The sequence below is a fragment of the Amphiprion ocellaris genome, chromosome 17, assembly GCF_022539595.1.
Source record: "Amphiprion ocellaris isolate individual 3 ecotype Okinawa chromosome 17, ASM2253959v1, whole genome shotgun sequence".
Classification (NCBI taxonomy): Eukaryota; Metazoa; Chordata; class Actinopteri; family Pomacentridae; genus Amphiprion; species Amphiprion ocellaris.
The window spans coordinates 31,631,401-31,656,530 of record NC_072782.1 but is presented as its reverse complement, the minus strand read 5'-3'; the positions used below and the strand labels follow the sequence as shown (position 1 = coordinate 31,656,530).

The 25,130-nt window shown below is 38.4% G+C and overlaps 1 protein-coding gene across 4 annotated transcripts in view; it reads left to right on the top strand.

Moving 5' to 3' along the window:
* Positions 1-25,130, top strand: part of dcc (DCC netrin 1 receptor) — a 305,906-nt gene that overhangs the window by 169,380 nt on the left and 111,396 nt on the right. For 2 of the 4 annotated variants that reach the window (XM_055004135.1, XM_055004134.1), the window contains exons 8-12: positions 4,883-5,042; positions 11,817-11,971; positions 12,622-12,770; positions 12,858-12,996; positions 19,196-19,245. In XM_055004135.1, coding sequence (XP_054860110.1) covers positions 4,883-5,042; positions 11,817-11,971; positions 12,622-12,770; positions 12,858-12,996; positions 19,196-19,245 — 653 coding nt within the window. Of the gene's footprint in view, positions 1-4,798; positions 5,043-11,816; positions 11,972-12,621; positions 12,771-12,857; positions 12,997-19,195; positions 19,246-25,130 lie in introns of all 4 variants that reach the window. The other 2 variants (XM_055004133.1, XM_055004132.1) reach the window with 1 other exon arrangement.

Below are 25,130 nucleotides of genomic sequence, written 5' to 3'. Positions count from 1 at the left end.
TTCTTTTTGCCTTTGTCTTGTTTTCCTGCATCTGTTCGTCTTTTTCATCATTTCTGTTTCATCTAGACCTTCCTTTTTCTTCCTCCATCTTCCTCCTCCTCTTCTTAGTGTTTTCCTTCTCTTTACCGTGTCTCTTCTTTCGTTTCTATTCTCCCGCCATCTCTTTCTACTTCATTGTACTTCTTTCTTGTTCTGTGCTTCCTATCTTCTTCACAAAAATCTGTTTCTCATCTTCCTCTGTTTCCTTCCTTTCTCCTCCTCCTGTCCTTTCCCATATTTACTCCTCTTTTCTCTCCTGTTTTCACCTTTATCGCCTCGTTTCGTCGCATCATAAAGTGTGAAATCGTGTGAATTCACTGAAGCTTTATTGACACGAACAGACGGACAGAAGCATTTAAAGACTTGACCTCTGACCAGAAGCAGAAATTGGATTTTTCCCGGCTCGTGACGGAGGACAGTCGATGGTGTAGGTTTGGTTTTAGATGACAGTTTTCCATAATTACTTTTCACACACGTGGAAGCGAAGATCACAACTGATGACTTTCTGCACTTTTAGCGTTGAACCTTTGGTAAAAACATAACTAGAGTGTTTCTATCTCTGTGAGGACTGTTTCTAGTCTCAGACATGAGGATTGAGGAGATTTTTGGAACATATTGGGGTTTTCCAGTGACTGTTGGAAGGTTTAATTGTTGACTTTATAGCAGAGTTTGGTTTCTTAGAGCTAGTTTGCATGAAATCAAATGTGTTTGTTGTCCATTCAGTTAAAAAGGCTTCAAACATGGAGTCAAAGAGTCGCATTTAACCCAAAACAGGACATTTTTCCTAAACCTAACCAAGTATTTTTGGAACCAAACATTAACCTTAAACACCTGAATATCCACATAGTGAAGAATAAGTACTCGTGTATATTTTTTGTTTGATTTTGTGTACCAATGATGCTCCTTACAAGGATGCAGGATCCATTTTGTTGGATTAATAAATGCATATTTTATCTTATCTACCCAAGCTTCTAACATGTAAAAGTACCTAAGAATGTGGACTTTGTCTTGGGTCATCAATAAAACCCTTTAAAATTGATTCAAGAATCCAGTTTACTTGTACAGGTGCATCATTTTTTGGAGACTCGGTTGCATCTGTTGCTCTTTTTTTTCCATCTTCCAACTCTACCAACCTGTATTTCTGCCTCAAGGACACTGTAGGGCTTTTCCATCCACCACATTACTGTAAACTTCCCGATAGCTCAAAGCACTTCTTGTACCAATAAACAGGTGTGAAAATGTTCCTTGGCGGCTGTAAGATGCTGTGTAAAAAAGCTGTGATCTCGGTGGGTTGCAGCGAGAGCTTCAGCTTCCTGTAAAGTTACATCTCAGCGGTATATAATAAAAGAACAAATGGAGCAGAACTCATGCTGACAGCTGAAAGTCGGAGTACAAGACATTAAACTGCACTTTTGCAGTTGACAGGAGATTTAACCAGATTATTAAAATGAATCTTCTGAAACATGTGAGTACGATTTCTTCTGGTTCAAAACCGTTAATGTTAGTTGTATTATTTTATATTCCCAGGAAGTGAAAAACAGTTTTCCTAAAATAAGTCAAATTGATGCTAAAATCTGCCCTGAACACAGATGATTACCAAGAAAACTGCGAAATTATTAGAGCGTGACTAGAAATAAACCTAAACATCCAGATCAGACATTTTCTTTGTTTCTTTCTTTTTTTTTTTTTTTTTTGCGTCAAGCACAAGTGGGTTCTGCTTCACAGAGTGTCTACAAAGGAACACAACATTTAGTCACAAGTATCTGGAACTGAACAATATAGTATTTTACTTTAAAAATGACAAAAAAAACAGCAAAAACAAGACACAAAACGACCAAAAATGAGACAAACGACAAGAAATAAAACAAGAGACAAAAAATCCAACAAAAAAACTTACAAAGCGACAAAAAATGGACAATTGACAAAAACTAGACAAAAAAAACATAAATGGCACAATCGAGACCAAAAATGACAAACGTTTGAAACAAAGTGACAAAAAAAGTAGACAAACAACACAAGCAAGACAAAAACGCAAAACAGCGATATGCAAAGCAACGACTAAAGCAAAACACAAAATGACAAAAAACAGAAGCGAAACAAGAAGGAAACACAAAACGACAAGAAACTAAATGAAAAAAACAGGAAAAACAAGAGAAAATATTACAAAAACGAGACACAAAATGACAAAACGAGACACAAAATGACAAAAACACGAGACAAACAGCAAAAAAAGATGAAAAACAACAAACAAGACAAAATATTACAAAAACAAGACACTAAACAACAAAAATGAGACACAAAACGACAAAAACAAGAAACAAAATGCCAAAAATATGACACAAATGACAGACAAAAAAGACAAGAAACAACAAAAACAAGACAAAATATTACAAAAATGAGACACAAAATGACAAAAGAATAATGATCAAAGCAACTTGTCATAAAATTGCTTAAAATTTATAGTTTTACAAATTTACAATCTGCAGTTAATGTCTTCTCTAATTTTTACACTTTACAAAATCGGGCCGGTTTGGACCCTCTGAAGGGCCGGTTTTGGCCCGTGGGCCACATGTTTGACACCCCTGATCTACACAGTTTGGTGACGTCTTCAGAAAGAGAAACTCCTCCTGGTATCTCAAGATGACTATGTTCTTTACAAAAGGAAAAATAAATACTCGACTTGCAAAACCAGATTCTGCTTCAGCATTAGCATCCGTCTCTCCTGGCTCTGATTAAATTCTTACAATAAAAAGGTCTGTTCACAGCAGTATTTAAATCTGAAAGAAAACCAAGTCATTACAAAAGTTCACATTTGGGTTCAGAGGATCCACAAATAGCAGCTCCTTTGATAAATAAATTCCAAATTTACCAGAAACAAACCATTTTGAACTCGCTGGGCTTTGAAGAGAGGCCAGAGAGTCCAACAGGGAGGAAGCTGCTGAAGCCTGTTAGCCATGTTTTGCCTCCTGAATAAACCGTGTGACCTTTTTGTTCCGTTAGAGACCAAGATAACAACCTTCCTAACTGCTGGTTTTCTTGCTCATGCTGAAAAGTCTTTCCTCCAATTCCTTATTGAATTAAATGAGGCTGAGAATACAATGCTGTGGAAAATAAATGGTTCAGACATCCTTGGTTTACTTCACCAACTTTAGTTGTCAGCAAACAAACCCGACAAACAAGTGGTCCATACGTAGATAAGCTTCTAAAATGGGCAAATTCTATAAGGATCCGTAGTGACCCTAACATTCAGGAAATCAGATTTGTTTGTAGAATGTTTACTAATGTCAGGTGCGATCAAACGTCATTACAACCCAGATACTGGCACAAAAGGAGCAACAGTGAAACCCTAAAATAAATGGTAAAGATTTGTTGACTTGTGAAGTATTTGTTACAAACAAACAGAATCTGATCTGTTTCAGTGAAAATGTCATGTAAGTCTGAGTTGTCCTGCAATCGAGGACTGGATTGCAGCTAATTTCTTTCAACTGACAACAGGTAAAACTAAAGTCCTGAGTATTGGTCCTGATCATATCTAATATATGACTGGTTGGCTATAAAGAAGCAAGAGTATAGCAGTAAAATAAATGGCAAAGACACATTGATTAGAAATGTATTTCTTACAAACAAATGTAGTCTGGGTTGTCCTGCAAGCCTGACTTGAATTTGACTTGGATTTCTGCTAAAAAATAAAACCGAAGCCATGATTATTTCTTCCAACTATATCTAATGTATGATTGACTGGCTGAAAAGGAGCGACAGTGAAGCAGTGAAATACATTTGTTACAAACATAATCTAACCCTAACCCTAGCCTCCCTGCAATCGAGGGCTGGTTTGCAGCTAATTTCTCACAACTGGTCGCAGATTCAACTGAAGTCCTGATTACTGGTCCTGATCATATCTAATATGTGACTGGTTGGCTATAATGAAGCAACGATATAGCAGTAAAATAAAGATACATTGGTTAGCTCTGCAGTTCTGCCTACCTGCAATCAAGGACTGGATTGCAGTCAATTTCTTACAACTGAAGTCCTGATCATTGGTCCTGATCATATCTAATATATGACTGGCTGCCTGAAAGGGAAGCAGTAAGATACATATTTTTTTTTAAATAAACTGTGGTAATCTAGTTTATTCTGCAATCCTCCCTCCCTGCAATCAAGGGCTGGATTGCAGCTAATTCCTTACAACTGACACTCGATAAAACTGAAGTCCTGATTATTGGTCCTGATCATATCTAATATGACTGGTTGGCTATTAAGAAGCAACGGCATAGCAGTAGAATAAAAATACATTGATTAACTCTGCAATCCTGCCTCCTTGCAATCAATGACTGGATTGCAGCTGGTTTTCTACACCTGACTACAGATCAAACTGAGAATGTCGTGATGTTATTCTGTGCCGGTTTTCACCATGTTTACCTCAAAATGTGTGAAGTGAAACACCATCTGTGCTGTGATGTGAGGGCGGCAGCAGCCTTTAACATGACTGATATCTAAATGACTAAACTTCTTCAGATGCTTTTTTGCCGCTTTTTTCTTCCTGCCTGTGATCTTTCTTTACCGCTCTTGTTCTTCTTCCTCCTTTTTTCTTCCTTCTTGTCTCTTCCACGTCTTCCTTTATCTGCTCATCTCATCCGTCCTTTTTGCTCTTTTTCTTTGCTTTGCTGCCTGCACCTCCCCTCCACCACCTCCTCCTCCTCCCCTTCCTGTCGTCCCTGCTTCTCCTCCCCCTCCCCTCCCCTCCCTCCCCCGGTAATAGAGGCCACGCCCAGTCAGCTTAGCCCCACCCAGACTCCTTCTGGCACCCCTTTGACTTACTCCTCCTCCTCTGATCCCCCACCAGTGTCCCCCAGCCCAGGCGTTGCCCTCCCCTCTGCCCCCCGCGACCTGGTCCCTGTCCTAGTGTCCAGCCGATTCGTCCGACTCAGCTGGCGCCCCCCGGAGGAGGCCGGAGGAGCCGTGCAGACCTACGGCGTTTACTACTCCCAGGACGGGGTGGAGAGGTAAGACAACGCTCTATATTTCCCGTGTTTTGACTGGTCTGACGTTGCTCCTTAAGTTGGTTTGGTTGTTGTTGCTTTTTTGGCATCTAAATTCTAATTCAAAGAAAACAATCTGACAGTTTTGAGTTTTTTTGCACATCTGCTCATGAACCATAAAAACATGGAATCTCTCTATACTGTAACATACCATATGAAATGGTCTTTGCGGCCGCTTTTGTACTTCTGGTTAGATGCTAAACTCATCTTAGTTCAGGGGCCACATTCAGTCCAATCGATCTCAAGTGGGCTGGACTAGGAAAGCCACAATAACCTATGAATAACCACAACTCCAGATGTTTCCCTTTGTTTTAGTGCAAGAAGTCCAAGTCCATTCTGAAAATGTTCAAATTTATTGAAATATCTTTTTACAAAACATTATGAAACACCTGAAAGTTCTTAAGAAAAATGTATGCAATTTCAAACAATGTTATGCCTCAGTTTATCATTTACACATCACAGTGTGTCTACAAAGGCACAGAACATTTAGCAACTGAACATTCTAGTATTTTACTTTGTGATTAAAACAACTTGTCAAGAAGGGTTCAACCAAACCAAACTCTTTTGTACTAAAGCTGCTGACTGACATTATATTGCACAATGTTCAGTGTCTTCTCTGTGATTTTTAGACTTTGTAAAATCGTCCCGAGGGCCAGATTGGACCCTCTGGTGTACCAGTTTTAGCAAAGTTGCTTAGCATTAGCAGTGTTTCTAACAAAAGTATTTTAAGTTCCACTCTCTTAGAACCAGGACCAGCATCTAGGAACTTCAGGGATATTCAAATAACCCCGCTTGCTTGAAGGGCTCCTGGTTAATGGAGGAATCTCTAATAACTCCAAAGGGGTTCCTGGAGGATTCCTTGCTAGTCAGCTAGTGGGGGTTACTTTACACCTTGGTTTATACTTATTTAGTGTTAAAACATGGTTTTAGTGTAGGAGGTTTTTTTGCTAGTTAGTTATGGGGCTCCTTTGAACGACCTTGGAGATCTAAGGCTACTAATGCAAATTTTAAAGACTGGTTTGGTGTATTTGGACAAATTGAGATCTTTTTCCAATATTGTTTAATATTTTTTTCTTATAGTTTCGGATAAAATATTCACTAAAAATAATAACTACATCAATAATAAGTTCAAAATAGAACCCCAAACCCCACAAAAGTCATATCTGAGGATCCATTCTGAGAGGTTCGTCAAGAAACCAATTTTAAGTGAAAACGTTCCTCCACAATGGCAACTGTGAGAAACCCCTAAAGGTCCTTTGAGGTTCATCTACTTTGTAAGAGCGCAGGGAGTCATTTCAAATAACTTTCAAAGGAACTAAAACTCAGTTTGTCAATTTCCAGCAAAGTTAGTCAACTGACATGTCGAAAAGCAAAGACTTCTATTATAAGGGTTCATCAATAGCGCCATGGTGTTGTACCAAAGCTCAATGTACAAAAATGACATAAACAAGTTGGCAGTTACAGATTTTTCAAAATAGCAGTTATAAAATGGTGCTGAAAAATTGGTACACTCTTAGAAAATGCTGCCTCCTGAATAGACACGTTTTGGAACTTTACTTAGACCTTGGTTCATTTAGTCGAAGTGCAGTAAGAAGAACAGAGCTAGTATTTAGTGTTTGTGGAAGGTTCCTGCAGCAGAAATGCATCCCTAGTTTCAGGGCTGTTGGGGACCACTGCTCTAAGGTTCTAAAAAAGTCATGGTACTGACTTTTTCTCAGATTGTAAAGGCATTGGCCCAAGTGTTTTTGATTTCTAGGTTACATGATGGATCATAAACCGCTGCTGCCACGTGTGTTTTTACAGTCCATCAGTTTGCAGTGTTTACTTTGGAAGGGACTCATGGTAATGATTTTTAAAGTACCTCACAGTAGATGTTGGAACACACGATACGCAACATTAACTTCGACTTCCAAAGGGGCATCGGCTGAGGTGTAGGTGTGGAGTAGTGAAGTATTTCTCTCTAAAATATTGTTGAGGAGTAGTATTATTGTCATGAAATGTAAAATACTCAAGTAAATTCTCAAATTTGTTCGGAAATATACTTAATTATGTTGCACTAAAGCTTTCTATGGTAGGATTTGGTTTCTAGTTCACCCAGAATCCCAACGATGGAGCCTCATGGCGCCTCATGGCGCCAGATGAAGACTCGGCGTATCACTAAAATTGTTCATCTGGGATCTTCTGCCCACCATGAACATGAAGAGTTCATAGTAATTCAATGAGCTGCTGTTGTAAATGTTGGAGTAAAGGATACATAACTTTAACTTTCACTTTCAAAGGGGCATCAGCTGATAAGTAGTGGAGTAAAATAGCTAATATTTCTCTCTGAAATGTTGTCGAGTTGATCTAGTATCAAAGTATTACAGTCATGAAATGGAAATACTCAAGTAAATACTCAAATTTGTGAGTGAAGCAGCAGATTTCATGGCAGTCTGACTAAAATCATAAATATGAGTTTCATGGCACCAGATGAAGACTCAGTGGATCACTACAGCTATTCAGATTCATCTTCTGGGAACCACGAACTTGATATTTTATAACAATTCAGTGAGAAGTTGTTGTACATGTTGGAATAAAGGATACATAGCATTAAATACCATTTCCAAAGGAGCATCGGCTGAGTTCGAGATGCGGAAAAGTTGAAAACGTCATCTAATATTTCCATCTAAAATGTTGTTGAGTAGTTGTATTAATAGTATTAATGTAATGAAATGCAATTACTCAAGTACATCGTACAGATACCTCAAATTTGTAGGTGCACCAACTTTTTTATGATAGGATTTCATGGCAGTGTAGCAGCTCATTCACAATAAATCACAAATCTAAGCCTCATGGTGCCAGATTAAAGGTCAGTAGATACCTGAAGCTGTTCTGATTCATCCTCTGGGAACCACGAACATGAAAATTTCATAGGAATACAGTGATAAGTTGTTGTACATGTTGGAAGACAGAATACACAGCATTAACTTCAACTTCCAAAAGGGCATCAATTGATAAGTAGTGGAGTAAAATATCTAATATTTCTCTCTAAAATGTTGTCAGATTGATCTAGTATCAAAGTATTACAGTCATGAAATGGAAATACTCAAGTAAATACTCAACTTTGTGGTGAACCCGCAGATTTCATGGCAATCTGGCAATCATGCAGTAATAGTACTAATGTTATGAATGGAAATACTCAAGTATACAGTAGAGATACCTCAGATTCAAAGGTGCAGCAGCTTTTTCATGGTGAGATATCATGGCAATCTGGCAACTAGTGTGATCAAAATCACAAATCTAAGCCTCATAGCACCAGATTAAAAGTCAGTGGATACCTAAAGCTGTTTGGATTCGTCCTCTGGGAACCATGAACATCTAGATAAAATTTCCTGACAATTAGATAAGAAGTTGTTGAGATATTTTCGTGCCGCATTGATCTACATGCTGTTTACATGTCTGGAAAAGGTTGATGAAACCGCGTTGTCGTCATGAAGGTGTTCTTTCTCGCTTTAATGCACAAAAAGAAGTGGAAGCTCTCGACTTGTTGGGAATAAAAACCTGTAAACTAACAGCATGTCAAAGACAACACTTCTTCCCTCAGATCACAGCTCTGCAGCTCTGCGGGGAAAAAAAAAAGCTGTGGGTGACACATCGGCGGCTCCCCTGCTGATGTTAAATGGTAACCTCTGACAGTCGGCGCTCCGGCTGAAGGCTTTCACAACCAGCCTTTTAAGCTTTGTTACCTCGGGGACGAAACGCCGTCTCGGGCTCCGGACGAAAAGAGAGCCAGTGAAGTTGTGTGACGAGGCGATGCGATGGAGAGATTCTGTCAGTCCTAATGACTTACAGAAGGAACCGAGGCAGCGGTGTTGTCAGTTCTAATGACTCCGAGAAAAATAACCGAGATGGGTTTTGTCAGCACTAATAACTCGCAGAAAATGAGAAAGGAGGGAGACTGAGAGAGAAAACAATGAAAGATTACAAGAGGAAAAAAATCAAGGAGATGGCCAGAAAGGAGGGGGTTTTTTGGACACTTGTAATGACTTCTAAGAAATATGACAGAAGTATTGAGACAGATCAAGAGATCAAGAGAGACAAATGGTCAAAGAAAGAAAGCAGAAGGAATTAGACGGATGAAAAAATGTCAGGAAACTTTTGGAGGATTCTTTTCCACGGGTTCTTGCATGTGAGGTGAATTATTACAGATATCAGTGCTTTGGACCCAGTTAGCAGTAAAATAAGACACGTGTTCTTATAACTAGATGCACAGGTGAACATGCAACCCAACAGTCAATGACAGGAAGTAGTTTTAATTGATTTACCTAAAAACTGAAGCAACTGATGATGTTTTACAGCTTCTATCTCTGTGGATTTGAGGTTTGTAGATCATAAATGACACTGCAGACCTTCAAACATCCACTTTTTATGAACTGTAACCCTTAAGTTTTCCCTAATCTTAACCCGGTGTAGTGTTGCTACAACTGTACCACTCTGGGTCTTTGCTGATCCTTAATGGGATCATACCTGCAGATGTGCGTATCATGTTAAAATGAAGACAAAGTTTAAATTTTGGACTTGATTTAAATATCTACAGTCATGCTAACATCTCTGTGAAGCAGTGCTGAGGTATCTTGACAAGGGAACACCAGACAACCAGGTCTTGGGACTTCCTTCTTGTTGGTTCCATGTATACCTAAACGTCTTGATGCCCATGAGTAGATCCATTTTCCTGGTGTTCTTTGGGTTTGTCTGATGGTGTTTGTCACTGTTTTTTGGAAAGTATACCCAATATGTCTTAGAGTTTCTTCTTCTATTGGTAATTGCTGTGTTTTCTTCCACAGATTGTTCCTAATCTTATCTGGCGTAAGCAGTTGTTGATGAAGATCAGCCGGTGTTTTCAGCTAAATTATGCTAACATACTTGTACTTATGATGCATTTATTCTAGCAGAGAATATTGTACTGTATATAGAACCTTACCACAAAGTGACATAGATGGAAACTAGCTTTGCAGATATTTGGGTGTACATGAAAGTACTGGATGCGTTTTGACTGGATGATGGTACAGCAAGAGAAGGGTGAATTTACATGCATGTCCGTCCATCTGATAGCTGTTTAAAGACATCTAAGTCAAAGGTACAAATGTCAACCTCATGGCAACACTAAAGAAAAAATCAGGATCAAAAATATCCTTAAAGACACGTTGAAAGAACAGTACAGTCCACGCTAGGAGGTCCGACTGGTGGTACTAGAAATACATTTAGTGTTTTCGGTTTATTTTCAAATTTTATTCAGCTTCTGGTTGGGTTTAGACACCAAACTACATGGAGCTGCGTAAAAAGGAGCAACAAATCTAATCCAAGATAAAATACCCTTCACTCAAAACATAATTGTGAATGTAATTTAGTTGTACAGAAACTTATTTTTTGTAGACTGGGTTGGAAGAGTATCTGAGCCCAGAACAGTGTGAATTTATAGGATTTAGTCAAAATACTCAAAGGAAAATTAGCCGTGCACCAATAAACTTAATTGAATTTGCTGCAGCTGTATTGCAAGAGTCTAGCTGTTGACATTAGGGTGAAAATGAAAGACAGGAAGTTACAGAAAGAGTCATAAAAGCAGAACAAGGTGAGACGTTCTGACCGAAAACGGGAAGGAAAAACCAGGTCATGAGTGAAGCTGTGACCGCAGAAAGAAGCATCTCTGTCCGACGGCGGTTTTCTTCCTTTTCAAGCCGCCTCGGTGACCTCAGACGTCGGCCTTCTGAAGGGCAAACAGGGTTCACGCTGGGAAACAGCATCCGGCCTGCTGCTTAACTCGACAACGCCGCCTTTTACTCAGCAGCCCAGAGGAAAGTATAGATCCACAAACCCCGAGAAGTCCAATCACCTTTTGTGTTTTCTTCAACCTTTGTGTGTCGGCGCTGCTTTATTTGCTGCTCTGTCAGATCACCGTGAAATTTGCGGCGGTGAAGTTTCCCAGCAGAACGTTCTTCAATGCTGCGGCTGATCTGTGCAGTTTGAATTAAGGAGGAAACTCAGGGAAATGCTGCGTTTTAGACTCTTTAAACCTGAGCAGACGTGCACACTGAACCCGCTGATGAGCACTAATTATGATTCATTCGTCAACCCCCCTGGCAGCAGCTTCTTATTTACAGTAGATTTTCTTGCACAGTCTTCATCCTTCTTTCAGTTTGAATTAACTTACAATTTTCACGACAAGAAAATGTTGTGGAAATCAATGTGAATCCAAAGCAGAACCAAATTCCAAACAGTTTAAAGCTTCCTTTTCTTGTTTTGTCTGCAGGAATACCTTCAAAACCAGGTACAAAAATTGCTCCAGAGAGATATGTTCATTGTCGTCGTGTATATTCGATGCTGCGGCGACATGCTAATCGTCGCAGTTGGGTTTGTGTCGTCTGTGATCTGGTGATTAGTCGGCAGGCTGCAGAGGTGCAGTAATCTGAGGATTAGCTGCAGACGCTGAGGGATTACACAGATTGTGGCTGATTACAGCTGTGATTATCTGTGCTGTTACAAAGTAAAGACCAGTTTCTCTATTAAATACAGTGGATCACCTCTAAATCTAAAGCTTTTTTGCTAGAAAACCCTCAATTAATAGACAGTAGGAGTTGTGGATAATCAGTTTCTCTTTCAACGCATTGAAATGTTAAATTACATGCTATGATTAACTAAAAGTTGTTTGTATTTGGATATATGGTGGTATTTTTTGCTTAATGTTGTGTTTTCCCACCTCAGGGAGCGGTCAGTGAACGTCTCGGAGCCGGAGTCCCTGGAATTAACGGTTTCCAACCTGAAGCCTGAAGAGAGCTACAGCTTCAGGGTTATCGCCTACAACGATGTCGGACCTGGAGAAAGCTCCGCCCCCCTCAAGATCACCACCAAACCCGACCGTAAGACACACAACACATATAAAAAACGTTTTATTATCATAAAATAGACTAACAATGAAGATAAATGTGGCCTCCAGGTCTGAATATTAAAATGAAATCATTGATGAAGTGCTTAAAACCTGCATTCTTTCTAATAACCAGCAGGGGGCGACTCCTCTGGTCCCATTGTATAGAAGTCAGTTAGATAATGACCCATTTTCTCACTTGATTTATTACCTCAGTAAATCTTAATAAGGTTATGGTTTTAATTTCTTCTTTAGTGTGTCCTTCAATACAATATAGTGCTAACTTAGTAGATTATGGACCTATTTTAAGTAAAACAGGCGATAAAGCTGCCTGTGTTCTTCTGATTGATGGGTCAAAAAAGCATCTTAAATATGCACTTATTGCCCACAAATGCTGCATCAAGCTCAGTGCTTCATGGCTAAAGCTGTAAGTCTTTGGCAAAAGTCATCAAGATTTTATTGATCCATGTAGAAGATATAGAAATAAAGACTTTGCATAACTCTTGTACTGCAGTTAGCATGTTTAGTTCACATATTTTAAACTTTTAAAGAAACAAGAGAAGACTTCTGTGCTGAAAAATATGTGTTTGGTAAACAGTATTAGCAGTGTTTGCGAGCAGTATTTTGTCTCTTTGTGTACTACAGTCCAGGTTCCCAGCCGGGTGGAGTCCCTCCGAGCTGGATCTTTGTCTCCGACCTCCGTCCAGGTGAACTGGGAGCCTCCCAGTCTTCCCAACGGCCCGGTGCTGGGATACCGCCTGCTGTGGACCGAGAGTCCGTCCGGCAAGGAGCAGGTCGGTACCGATCCAGTTAATAAAAAAACATCACAAGTTTAGAAACAGCTTTTTTAATGAAGTCTAACGGTTCCTGTCTGTGTTCAGAGTGTGGAGGTGAACGGACTCAACTACAAGATGGAAGGACTCAACAAGTTCACCGAGTACACGGTTCGAGTTTTAGCCATCAACCGCTACGGACCAGGAACCGCTTCAGAACCCCTCAGTGTCACGACCCAATCAGACGGTGAGCTGGAGTCAAATTAGTTACTCTGATAAACTTACTGTAGATGTGTCAGTGTTAATCAGCTTTTACTGATGGGAACTCAGACCTCATTGTACTGCTGTCCATAACTAAACGCCTGTTGGTTTTGAAGGATCTTAAATATCATCCATGATCACAGGCAGGATTTTGAAATGCACAGGTTCTTCTTTGAGATATGTTGGAACTGTGTTTTTGCCTTAGATTTATTAGAAAGACTTTTAAAAGACAGGCTTGCAGCTATAAAACCACATCATTTCAAGGAAGTTGTAGAAGTTATGTATAGATGCAGAACATCCAAGACAAAGCTGAAGATAAAGTACAAACTGGGTCGGTTAACATCAGCATTTCTGCTCCACAGCATCTGATTTTATCCACAGTCTGTTTATTTGTTATTTGGAACCAAAACCTAAGTTCTGTGTAAAATATTTTGCCTGAATTTTATTTTTTTTAACCCTCAAAAAACCTGGGAAACCTTATAAAGAGTTCAGTGTCTCTGGTAATATAACTCCCACAGCCATGAAACTTTTTCAACTTTTTCCCATTTCAAGGGGAAATTATTTCAAGTTGGAACCATTCAATGTTTTGGATCTGCTAGACACTACTTTGTTTGTGTCTACACCCAATTTCATGGCTGTTTTTTTTTTTTAAAGATATTTGAGAAGTTTTTAGCTTAGCTTCTCAAATACTTTGAGAGATCTTTATTTTAACTGCCTGTCAAAATGTGAGGATGTTTGAACAACATTATCTGAGGAACTATTAAAGATAAAAACCTGACATTTTCTCTCTTATTTCTCATCATGTCATTGATTTAGAATCTGTAATATTGGACAGTAGATCAGATAATCACTGAGAAAAACACTGAAGTCGTCATGAAAAGTTCCATCTTTGAGCTCAGATTAACAAAAAAAAACCTGATAATCCAGAAGTCAACTAGTGATATTTTCTGAACCACATGTAGCTGCAGGTCATAATAATACAAAACTAAACATGTAGAATACTTTTAATTTGAAGTAGTTGGTCACAAAAATGAAAAGAAACATTGTTTTTGTTGAATTTTCATAACGGATTGAGCAGGATTGACAGGTCGTACCTTAAGCTCAAAGATGGGATTTCAGTTGATTCTTATTTAGCTGTATTTTGATCTCTGTGTCCGATATTTCAGATTCTGAATTAATGACATGAGAAATAACAGTGAAAATTTCAGGTTTTTATCTTTAACAGTTCTTCAGATGTTGTTGTTCAAACAGACTCAGATTTCAATGAGAGAAAAAACCTGTTGAAAGTGGGTCGACATGCAATTTTTCAAAGAACTGATCTCAGAATATACTCCATATTTTAATGTAAAATTTCACAGATACCATTTCAAACAGCCATATTTTATGATAAAAAGGTTTCTAGAGAATCTGAAGTGGTCGAGCAGAAGGACCCTGATGGTTTGAGATGGAAGAACCCCCATAAAAACCAACATGTAGAGGGGTGTTGGGTAAAGGAGGAGATTTATAACCAGAAGAGCAGAACAGCTGTAACCTGCTCTTTAGCTGCTGTCATTGAAACCCCCCACCGTCAGGCCTTCATTAGGAGATGTGGGGCTCCTTAATTAAGCAGCAGGAGGACGGAGCTGATTCCTTTTAGCTTTAATACAGTCCAGACACGCTTTATCCTGCACAGATCTTTGGGATGGAATAGAATAAAGACACAGAGAAAGTAATTAGTGATAAAAATCAGTGTACATGCTGAAAACTATACAGTAATTTATTCAAAATGCTCCAACATGAACAGGTTATATAGGTCTAACAAACATATTTACCATATTTTAAAGAGAATATATATGGATCCGAACGGTGACCAAATGTTTTGTCGAGTTGAGACACAAAATTGTTAACAACATGATGGAAATGAAACAGAAAATATTAAAAAATGTATGATTTAGTCACACAGATTCCACAAAAATGACATTAGAATGCCAAAATGTCTGTCCAACTAAACCAATAATTTCATTTCTTCATGGAAATCTCAAACCTCCCATCCTGGAGTTTGGAAAATTGTATGTAGGACCAATGAAGTTAATCTTAAATCAACATGAATGTAATTTAAAAGCAGCTCTGTTTCAATAAATAACATACAGATTGAAATACCTGATTGCAGAGATAGTTTGAGAGATACATTTACGACTTTAGCAAACATACTCTAACTGACAATCTGCATTAAAAGCAGTTTTATTACTGGAATTCGACCTTAATGCGTCCTCTGCAGGCAGAAATGAAACCAGGAAGTTCAAACTGACACCATTAACTTAATGAGTTAATGCAGATATTAAAGAGCTTTTATCACATAACAGATGTTGGTGTGATTTAAACCCCCTGAACTCCAAGCAGTTTTAATCACAGCGGGCTCATTTTTCACTGCAAAATCCTGGAAAAATGAAAACAGCAGGGCGACAGGATCCAAATCCTCTGCAAAATTTGACATTTTTAGTGTGGAAGCTGGTTAAAGGGGAGGATAAAGATGCATGAAGTCCGATGCCAGGCTCATATTTGCAATCTACGTCTGGTAAATCAGTTCAAGCTAGTTGAAGTCTTCAAAACAACCCACAAGTTTCTCAAAAATTCAAATAAAAAGAAACTTTTACAAGGAATGCAAGGCAAAATGTTGCGAAATTTTCTGTTCCATGACTGTACATTTAGCATTTAGCTACAAATATCAAGCTGCTAGTTTCACTTTATATTATATTTATATGTCAGCAGTTGACTGTTGTACTCTGAAACCTTACAACCAGTAAAACTGAAGCTTCCTGTCTTGTGGTTTTGCTGGTTTGGACCAGATCAGACCTTGAACATCTTCTCAACACTCAGCTGCAAAAAAAAATCTCCACAACATTACATTCCTAGACACCTCAACTGTACATTGTTCATTGTGTTTTAAGGGGAATTTGAAGTAATTTGTGAGCTGCGATGGAGCATCTGACCAATGAGAGACTTAGTTACAGAACATGAACATAAATCACAAGAGCAACTTGTGGAACTTCACTAGAAAGCAACTGAACTTCTCTTTTTGAAGCCCTCCATCCAAGAGGATTCTTCAGTTCTGAGTGCGTCTAAAGAAAAAAAACCTCACACTAGTTGCTAGGTTTCACATCCAGACACCAGTGGTGGTTTTGAGTCCATCTTACCTCATTTGACCAAAATCTGTGCATGTTTTCTGTTATTTCTGACCATTTAATGAACAAAAATATCAGTCATACTTGAGTAAATCACACCTTGATTAGGAAAACAGATTAAAAAGCAGATTTTTGGTCATTTTTGGTACCTTTAGTGCTAGCTAAAAAACCTCCAACACTTCCAAAAGACCTTTACTATTTTTCTCAAACCTTGTGAAAGACTGGTGTCATTTTTTTCCTTTATGATACTGCTGTATGTCTAAAATACACAAAAAAATTAAAACTAATTAATAATTCTGTCACTACAAGCAGGTAATTTGGAAAGACCTCACAGGAACAACCTCAAACATGCTTTTAACGGCAAATCTTATTGAACTGAGAACTCCAAACCAATGCAAAAAACAAGCAAACCGACTCTCCTATTTAGTTAAATCACATCTAATCAGTTTAGTACCTATGTTTAGTTTCTTCAGCTCTTACACCAGTTGCTAGGCTTCACATTCAGACACATTGGGTGGTTTTTAACTACATGTAGTTCACTCATTCATGCTTTGTTAGACCTTTTCACATGTCAGAAGCTTGGTTTGAGTCTAACTCTTTCACTACATGGTTAAAGTCCCCATTTGTTGGGTTACCAGGGCAACAAGTCCCACCTCATCTAACATACGATTGGTTGGCTGAGAAGGAGCAACAGTAAAATCCAGGGATGCAGAAGGATGCTGCCGTTAATAAACTTCCAGTGAGGACCGATCGGAGGCGTCCGTCCAGCCGCAGCAGCATTACCGCTAACGTGAAGCGACACATGCTGCATTGTGCTTCTTCCGGCTGCGTCTCGGCGATAACGGCTGACTTGTGGACTAATTGAATCCACAATAAAACACACACAGGCAGCGAGCAGCTGAATCAATAGATAAGCCACCGACAGTTAATCAGGCATCTGATTGGACGACTCACTCAAACAGGACGACTTCCAAACGTCTCACTTCATCTCCGCTGACGTCGTCTTATTTTTCATTTCTCCGTCTTCCTGGTTTGTCTTCGTCTCATGTTTACCCCGTCCGGTATTTTGCTGTTTCTCTTTGGAGTTTTTGTCTCCTTTGTGTTTGTTTCCTTCATCTGTCTGCATCCTCTGTCCATCTTCTATTGTCTTCTTCCTCCTTGCTTCCTTCTTAATTGTCGTATTCTTTATCTTCTGTTTTTTTTGGGGTCATTCTTGTGAAGTAGAGTCAGATTTTTTAAAACTTAAAACCAGGACCGACTTCAGAAAATGTCAAACTGCTTCAGACGGATGAGGTTTGTGTGTTTTTTTAGCGACACCTGTCATGCTTGCCTCGCTAATCTTGTTTTGCTGCAGCGACAGGCTCAGATCTCAGTGGCTGAACGTTGTCACGGTGTCCGTCCATCCACTTCCTGTCTGTCCTGATGTCATCGAGATGATTGATTGACATCAGTGACGTGACGCCGAACAAAGTCGGCTCAGCACTCAGCCAACACTGTAAAAAAACTAATAGAACAAGCTAATGTTTATGATGTTCTCAGGCCCGGAGTGATGCATGCTGGTTTTCTAAAGATGTAGTCTGTGATATGGTTAGCCTAGCTTAGCATAAAGACTGAAAGTAGGGGGAAACTGCTAGCCCAGCTATATGGAAACAGAAAAAAAACTAATAAAAAAGCTAACTCTTGATGAGGTTTTTAGGTCCAGACTGACACATAATGAGTTTTCATAGGTTTAGGCTGTGATATGATTAGCCTAGCTTAGCATATAGACTGAAAATAGGGGGAAACTGCTAACCCTTTAACCAGTTAAATTAATATTTATGTCCTTGAGATGGGGTAAACAAGATGATTTCCTTCAACAAATTAAACATTAGCATAACCTATATCCATCTTATCCATCCAGCATCAGCCTCAAACTTTTCTGGGGAAAAAAAACAAAAAACAGAATGAATCCTGATGAATACTGGGAGCACATCTTTTGGTTAAATAAGACCAAGATAAATTTGAACACCTTTGTGGTATTTTAACCCTCTTCTTGTCCTGTGGGTCAAATTGACTGTTTAAAGTTTGAAAATGTGGAAAAATATAAATATTTTCACAGTGAAACTTCTGATGTCCACATTTTCAACATTTTTGGGAAATCTTTGAATAGTTTCTGGTGAAAAAAAATGTTAAAAATGTTTCTTAAGAACATTCACAAAAAAATCAACCAAAATCCAGTGAAATTCGCTGGATTTTGGTTGATTTTTATGTGAATGTTCTTAAGAAAATATTAGAAGTTTTACTGATATACATGGAATCACTTTAGATATTTTTAGGTTTTTTTTAGAAGACTTTTACTCATTTTTGGAAAGAATTTTCTTGCCAAATTTGGGGGATTTTTTTTTTTTTAAATTAAAAATTTAAGGGAAACTTTTAAGGAATTATTGGAATTTTCTTCCTGAAAATTTTGCAAATTTTCAGAAATTTGGGGAATTTTTTTGCAGAATTTTTTGATTTTTTTTCAGACAAGGAAACAATATTTTTTGGTGCCTGTAAATGAGGACAACAGGAGGGTTAAAGAGATACAAAAAAAGTCTGTGAGGAATGGGAGAACATTTCTGAAGAAGGAACTGACAGAACTCATGGTCCAACCAATTATGAATCAGTTTTCATAATTTTTCTGATTAAGGGTTGTTTTTTTACTGACGCCCAACAGAATAAATAAATTTATAAACAGTATTATTATTTGGGTTCCATGAATAATAGACTACCATTACTACAGGATAAATGCTGAGAAAAAATGTAAATTTTTACCCCGGTTGTATGTCATTTTGAAATATTGGTTTTGGGTCTCCTTAATGAGGAGGTTCAGTATCAATGCTGGCAGTATGTATACATATGAGATATATGACAATCTCTACATGTATGCTACAGTTTCCATGTTTAATTGCCTCACACCCTGTAAGTAAGCTAATGCTGGTTTTGTTTTTGCTTTCTGTATTTTAGTTTTTGTTTTGCTGACAGTTTCTGTGTTTATTTTTGCAGTTCCCAGCGCTCCTCCTCAGAACATCACCTTAGAGGTTGTCCTGTCCAGGGTGAGTTTAAACCTTCATACTTCCATCTCAAAAAACTGCTCCATTCATGGTGTTTTTACCGGTGAAAAAGCAGCTTTTATCATCTGGAAACTGTCTCATTTCGACTCATCGTTAACTCATTTTAAGATGGATGTTTTGCCTTTCACTCGGCGACCTGAGCCTTTGCAGAACTTTGCGTTTAATGGCGGATTCCCCAGGTTTCCTCGTCCTGAAAGTGACTGATTGCTGTTTATTCTGACACACATCTGACTGGTGACACTTCCATCAGTCAGCAGTTGCTCTCTGGCGATCCGGCCTCATTTTACTGATTGATGGGAACCTAAAACGCGCATAAATACATTTTTTTTAAACGCTCATATTCCCAACTCATTTAGTTTTCCTCTGTTTACTGTCCAAGCTGCTGGTGTGATTTATGTGACGGAGGTAGTGTGGAGGACGAGACGACTAATTTTCATGGTCTAATTCACACATATTCTACACAAAAACAGACATTTTTAGTCATAAAACAAAAGTAATGACCCCAAAAGACACCAACAAAGAAGACAAATGAAGCATTGTGGGATTTGTGCCACTACATAAAGTTGGTTATTGTAGATAAAACTGAGAATCGTCATGTTTTAACTTGTAATTTTAGGGAAAATTTGTCTTGCAGCAGCGATTTTAAGTACTACAGTAGGGTATAAATATGTACAAATGAACATAATCCAAATCAGACTAACTTGTTTTCCCAATCAGCTCAAACCAGTGGTTGGATTGTTGTTCAGAGGTGTTGAACTTGTTTTAAATGGATGGTGGGTCTAGAAAACCCTCAACTCTTACACTAGTTACTGGAATTTACATCCAGACACATTGAGTGGTTTTTATTTAAATTAGAATAAAAGTGATAGGTCAGGATCAGAGTTTTTGTGGCTCAAAATCACCCTTTAAGTGGTGACTTTACATGACAGTAACTATGATTGAGTCCGTCTTACCTTGACTGACGCAAATCTATGTACTTTTTCTGTTATTTCTGACTGTTTGATGAACAAACATATCAGTAATACCTCAGTTAGGAAAACTGAGTTAAAAGGCAGATTTTTGGTACCTTGAGTGCTAGCTAAAAACCTCCAACACTTCCAAAAGACCGTTACCATTTTTCTCAAACCTTGTGAAGATGAGTTTTTGAACACAACCAAACCTAGGAAACGGTCTGGAAGACAGTCTCAAAATGATAAAATAATTCAAAAATATTAAAAAAGCCTTTTGTTGAACAGTAACCATGTTCTTGGGGTTTCTCAAGACGCATAAAAGGTTTGATGCAACCAGAAAACAGTAACATCTTAGATGTACGGACATGTAGAAGTAGGCAAGCTTCTTCCTCCTAGTGAATTTCAGACATTATTTTTGTTTGTTTGTCTGTGTTGTTTTTTTTTCCATTATATGATTGATTTTCTAATATTTTTTGTCTTTATGATGCTGTTACTTGTCTAAAATACGCAAAAGTCATAAAACAAATGATTAATTCTGTCACTACAAGCAGGTGATTTGGGAAAAACCTCACGGCAACAACCTCAAACATGCTTTTAAAGACAAAACTGATGCAATAAAGGCCAACCAACCCTCCCATTTAGCTAAATACAGTCTAATCTGTTTAGTATCCATGTTTGGTTTCCTCTGAACGAAGCTCCTGCTGAGCTGTGGAGCAGAAACACCTTCTAGTCTTCTCTGGAAGCTTCCACTCTGACTTTCTGCTCAGGTATTTAGAGAAATCACCTTCTTTCAGCCGGTTTCATCAGATGTTTGTGTAATCAGCTTCCACTCCGAAGGCGGCAGCAGCAGCAGCAGAAAATGATGAATGTTTGGGAGCGAGTGGCTCATAATTTATGTGGGTAAATAGAAGCCTCAGATCGTCTGTGGAGAGTTGACCTCATTTAGTTTCTGTCCGGCGTCAGATTGATATTTCTGCCATCAGGTCGAGGCTGATCGATCGCTGATGTCAGAGCTGAGAGACTGGTGATAACCGAGAGCTGGAGATGTACTGTACGTCAATCCTGGTGTTAGATAAAGATCCACATGACTGGATTCTAGTATGTTCACATATCCAGGCAGGAACATGGCTAGAACGTTCTAGTAGTGTTTACAGTGGGAGGATATCTTTTCAGTTCCAAGAAAGTTCTTATTTAAGGTCAGATAACTAAAGACGTACTGTAATTCAATAACATACAGAACCTTATGTTCTCAATGAATGTAGCTCAGTATTATTAATGGAACATTACAGTTTTTAGGAGGTGGTTATTTCCTGTAATTCTACGGTAGTTTTTGAAGCTCCAGCTATCAGAAAATCACTGATTTTAAAAATTAGTGTCAGTTGGTATGAAGCTTAATTCTATTCCTGTCATGCTGTGCAGCGATTTACCAACATACAGAACCATATGTTCTCGTTGTAACGTGGATGTTCTTGATGATGGAACGGCTGGAGAACATTCACACGTCTTGTGTTTTATTTTTAATGGCGCTGCAGGAGAATTTTCTTCTGCAGGACAATGAAGTGCAGCGAACTCTCTTCACGCTGTTGGCCGCCTTCAAAGCCGTTTGTGATGTATAATGTAGATGCAGAGTGGAAGATCTGAGGGTCTGGATGGGCAGATGAAGGGGGTAGAACCGGATCTGGAGGGAGGTTTAAACTGAAAAAACACTGGTTCTGAGGAGGGTCTGCTGTGTTTTTCCTAATTATCAATCTAATGTTTGTTCTCCTGCTGCTGCTCCTGACAGAACTTTTTACTTTGTGTCTTTAATTATAAAGTTTTTGCTGCTGTTCTTCATCTGTGTGGAGGTTAGAAGTCAGAATACGAAGCCGGCAGGGATTCAACGTTCCGCCTCCTGCAGCGTCTTTATGTTCGGTATTCAGCTTTTTACATTACCAAAGACAGTTTTAGTTAAATTTAATAGAAAACCTCCTCACATGAAGGAGAGTTTCAGGAAACAAAGTCTTCAAAGCATAAAAAATTCACAGCTAGGAAATGTTTTAGTTCTATTAACGTTCTGAGAGAGTTGTAGTAGTGTTTTCACACAAATGTGGGATAAAGTTCTCTAAAGACTTTCTAAAATTGCTCTTTAAACATTATCTGAATGTTGAATTTTTGGTTCTAAAAATTTTCAGAGAAGTTCTAGTAAAGTTCTCAGGGGGAGGTTTATTTTTGGTTGCCAGAATGTTCTTCTTAAAGGTCGGACAACTAAACATGCTCCCAAAAGTTCCAGCCAGAATTCCCTTGCTCTAAAATGTTCTAAGACAGTTCTGAGAAGTTCTACTAATGTTTACAGTGGCAGGTTCCCCTTTAATTCCCATAATGTTCTTCTGAAAGGCAGGATAATTTCCTCTGAAGATATTCGAATAATGTTCCAAGAAAGTTCTGAGAAGTTCTAGTAGTGTTTTCACACAAACGTGGGACAAAGTTCTCTAAAGACTTCAGAAATTGTTCTTAAAACAGTTTTGAATGTTGAATTTTTGATCCCAAAATGTTCCAAGAAGTTCTACTAATGTTTACAGTGGTTGGTTCCCCTTTAGTTCCCAGAATGTTCTTCTTAAAGGCAGGATAAATTCCTCTAAATATATTCTAAAAATTTTCTGAGATTATTGCCAATTGTTGCATCGAGAACATTCTTCCTTTGTTGTTATGTTTCATTTTGGGAACATTTTATAGAAGAATGTTCTCAAGAGCAACATCAACCAAACGCCCTCAGAACATTGCTGGCAAAGTGTTCCACTTTTGCTAATATATCGGAATAGAGGAACGTTTTATAAAAAATCATCTGAGGGTTTGAGAACATCTGAAACCGTTTATTGAATGTTGCATTGAGAACGCACTACCTTTATTATATAACATTGTGGGAATGTTTTATAGAAGAACGTTCTCAAGAGCAACATCAGCCAAACATCCTCAGAACATTGCAAGCAAAATGTTGCACTTTTGTTAATTTATCAGGAGCCTTTTATGAAAACAGATTTTGTCTTCTAAGACCTCAAAAACTTCTGGAACCATTTCTTGAATGTTGCATTGAGAACGTCTTTCCTTTGTGGGTTATGTATTGTTGTGGGAACCTTTTATAGAAGAATGTTCTCAAGGGCAACATCAACCAAACATCCTCAGAACGTTGCAAGCAAAATGGTCCACTTACAGGAACATTTTATAAAAACAGACTGTCTTCTGAGACCTCAAGAACATCTGGAACGGTTTCTTGAATGTTGCATTGAGAATGTCCTTCCTTTCTTATTACAAATCATTGTTGGAATGTTTTATAGAAGAACATTTCCAAGAGCAACATCAACAAAACATCCTCAGAACATTGCAGACAAAATGTTCCACTTTTGTGAATTTATCAGGAACTTTTTATAAAAACAGATTCTGTCTTCTGAGGCCTCGAGAACATCTTGAAAACATTTTTTGAATGTTGTTTTTTTTTGTTATCGTAGAACATAATCAGACAACATCCTCCAAACATCCTCTGAATGTTAAAACGTTCTGTCGTAGTCAACTTTTAACCTTGTGGGTCTAAAATGTTCTCTTTAAGACTTTATTAGATCTAACTAGTTCTTGGTTTGTCACTGCAGGAACTTGGAGGCCGTTTTCTTGTAGCCTGAACCTCTTCCAGGTCTTTTTTAAGGGGATGAGTACCTCCTCTAGTGTCGGTGTTTCTGTTTATTTCTGAAAAACTGCTGATTAGTTCAACTTGGAGAAGACAAGAAGATCTATTTTCCTTCCTTCTTGTTGTCTCCATGGAGTTGCAGTCTTCTCTTCTCTAAAAATCACCATAAAACAAACCTCCGTTGTTTTATTTCACTGCAGCCAACAGCCTGCATTTACTTTATTATCATATTAAAGTGCATGTAAACATCTGACCTCGTCACTCCCCAGCATGGAAACTCCAAGCTCAACTCAACAGGGGGCGATTATAATAACTCACCCTGCGGGGGAACCCAGATCCAGAGTCAGACTAATGAAACGCTACGAGCACCGATGGCTAAAACACGCTAATAATGCAAAGTGCATCTTGGAAGAACTGCCTGAACCCGCCTGCAGGGTTGTTTCATTTCAGTCGGCTCTTATGTTTGGTGTCGTCACTTCAAATATCAGAATACGAAGCTGAGCTCAGAGCGGCGGGGAGTCGTAGTGACAATAATAATTGGAGGATGAAGATGCAGCAGATTTAAAGATGTGTTGTAGTAGCAGCTCAGGGCGACGGACTGAACTAGTTTTTGTTGGTTTTGCTTCAACCCCAAGATTGTCTGTTGTTATTGCTATTCAAGACTTAAAGGCAGATACAGTACCGTCCAATCATCAATGAGCCTTTCAACACCATTAGCTAACACAATGTAGCATTAGAACACAGGAGTGATGGTTGCTGGAAATGTTCCTCTGTATCCCTATGGAGATATTCCATTAAAAATCAGCTGTTTCCAGCTAGAATAGTCATTTACCACATTAACAGTGTCTAGACTGGATTTATCACTCATTTAGTGTTATCCTCACTGAAAAAAAACTGTTTTTCTTTCAAAAATAAGGACATTTCTAAGTGACCCCAAACTTTTGAACGGTAGTCTATGTTGATATATTGCTAGTCTGACTTACTAAATGTAGACCATGGGGATAAGTCTTTTGCTTTTACTAATGAAGCAACAACAACCTACAAGAAGCAACCTGACACACTGAAGATTTCAAGTTTTGCTGAAAGGTTGCACTGTGCAGTAGGAACAATGCTAGTTTTTTCAGATAGTACTCAACTCAAAACAAACAAAACAATTCCCCTGCTAATATTTAAACATTGTGTTCTTAGCCCCGCCCAAGTTGAGTTAGGCTAAAATTTCAAACATATCATTTTGACTATCTATAGTTGATGATAAAGATGTT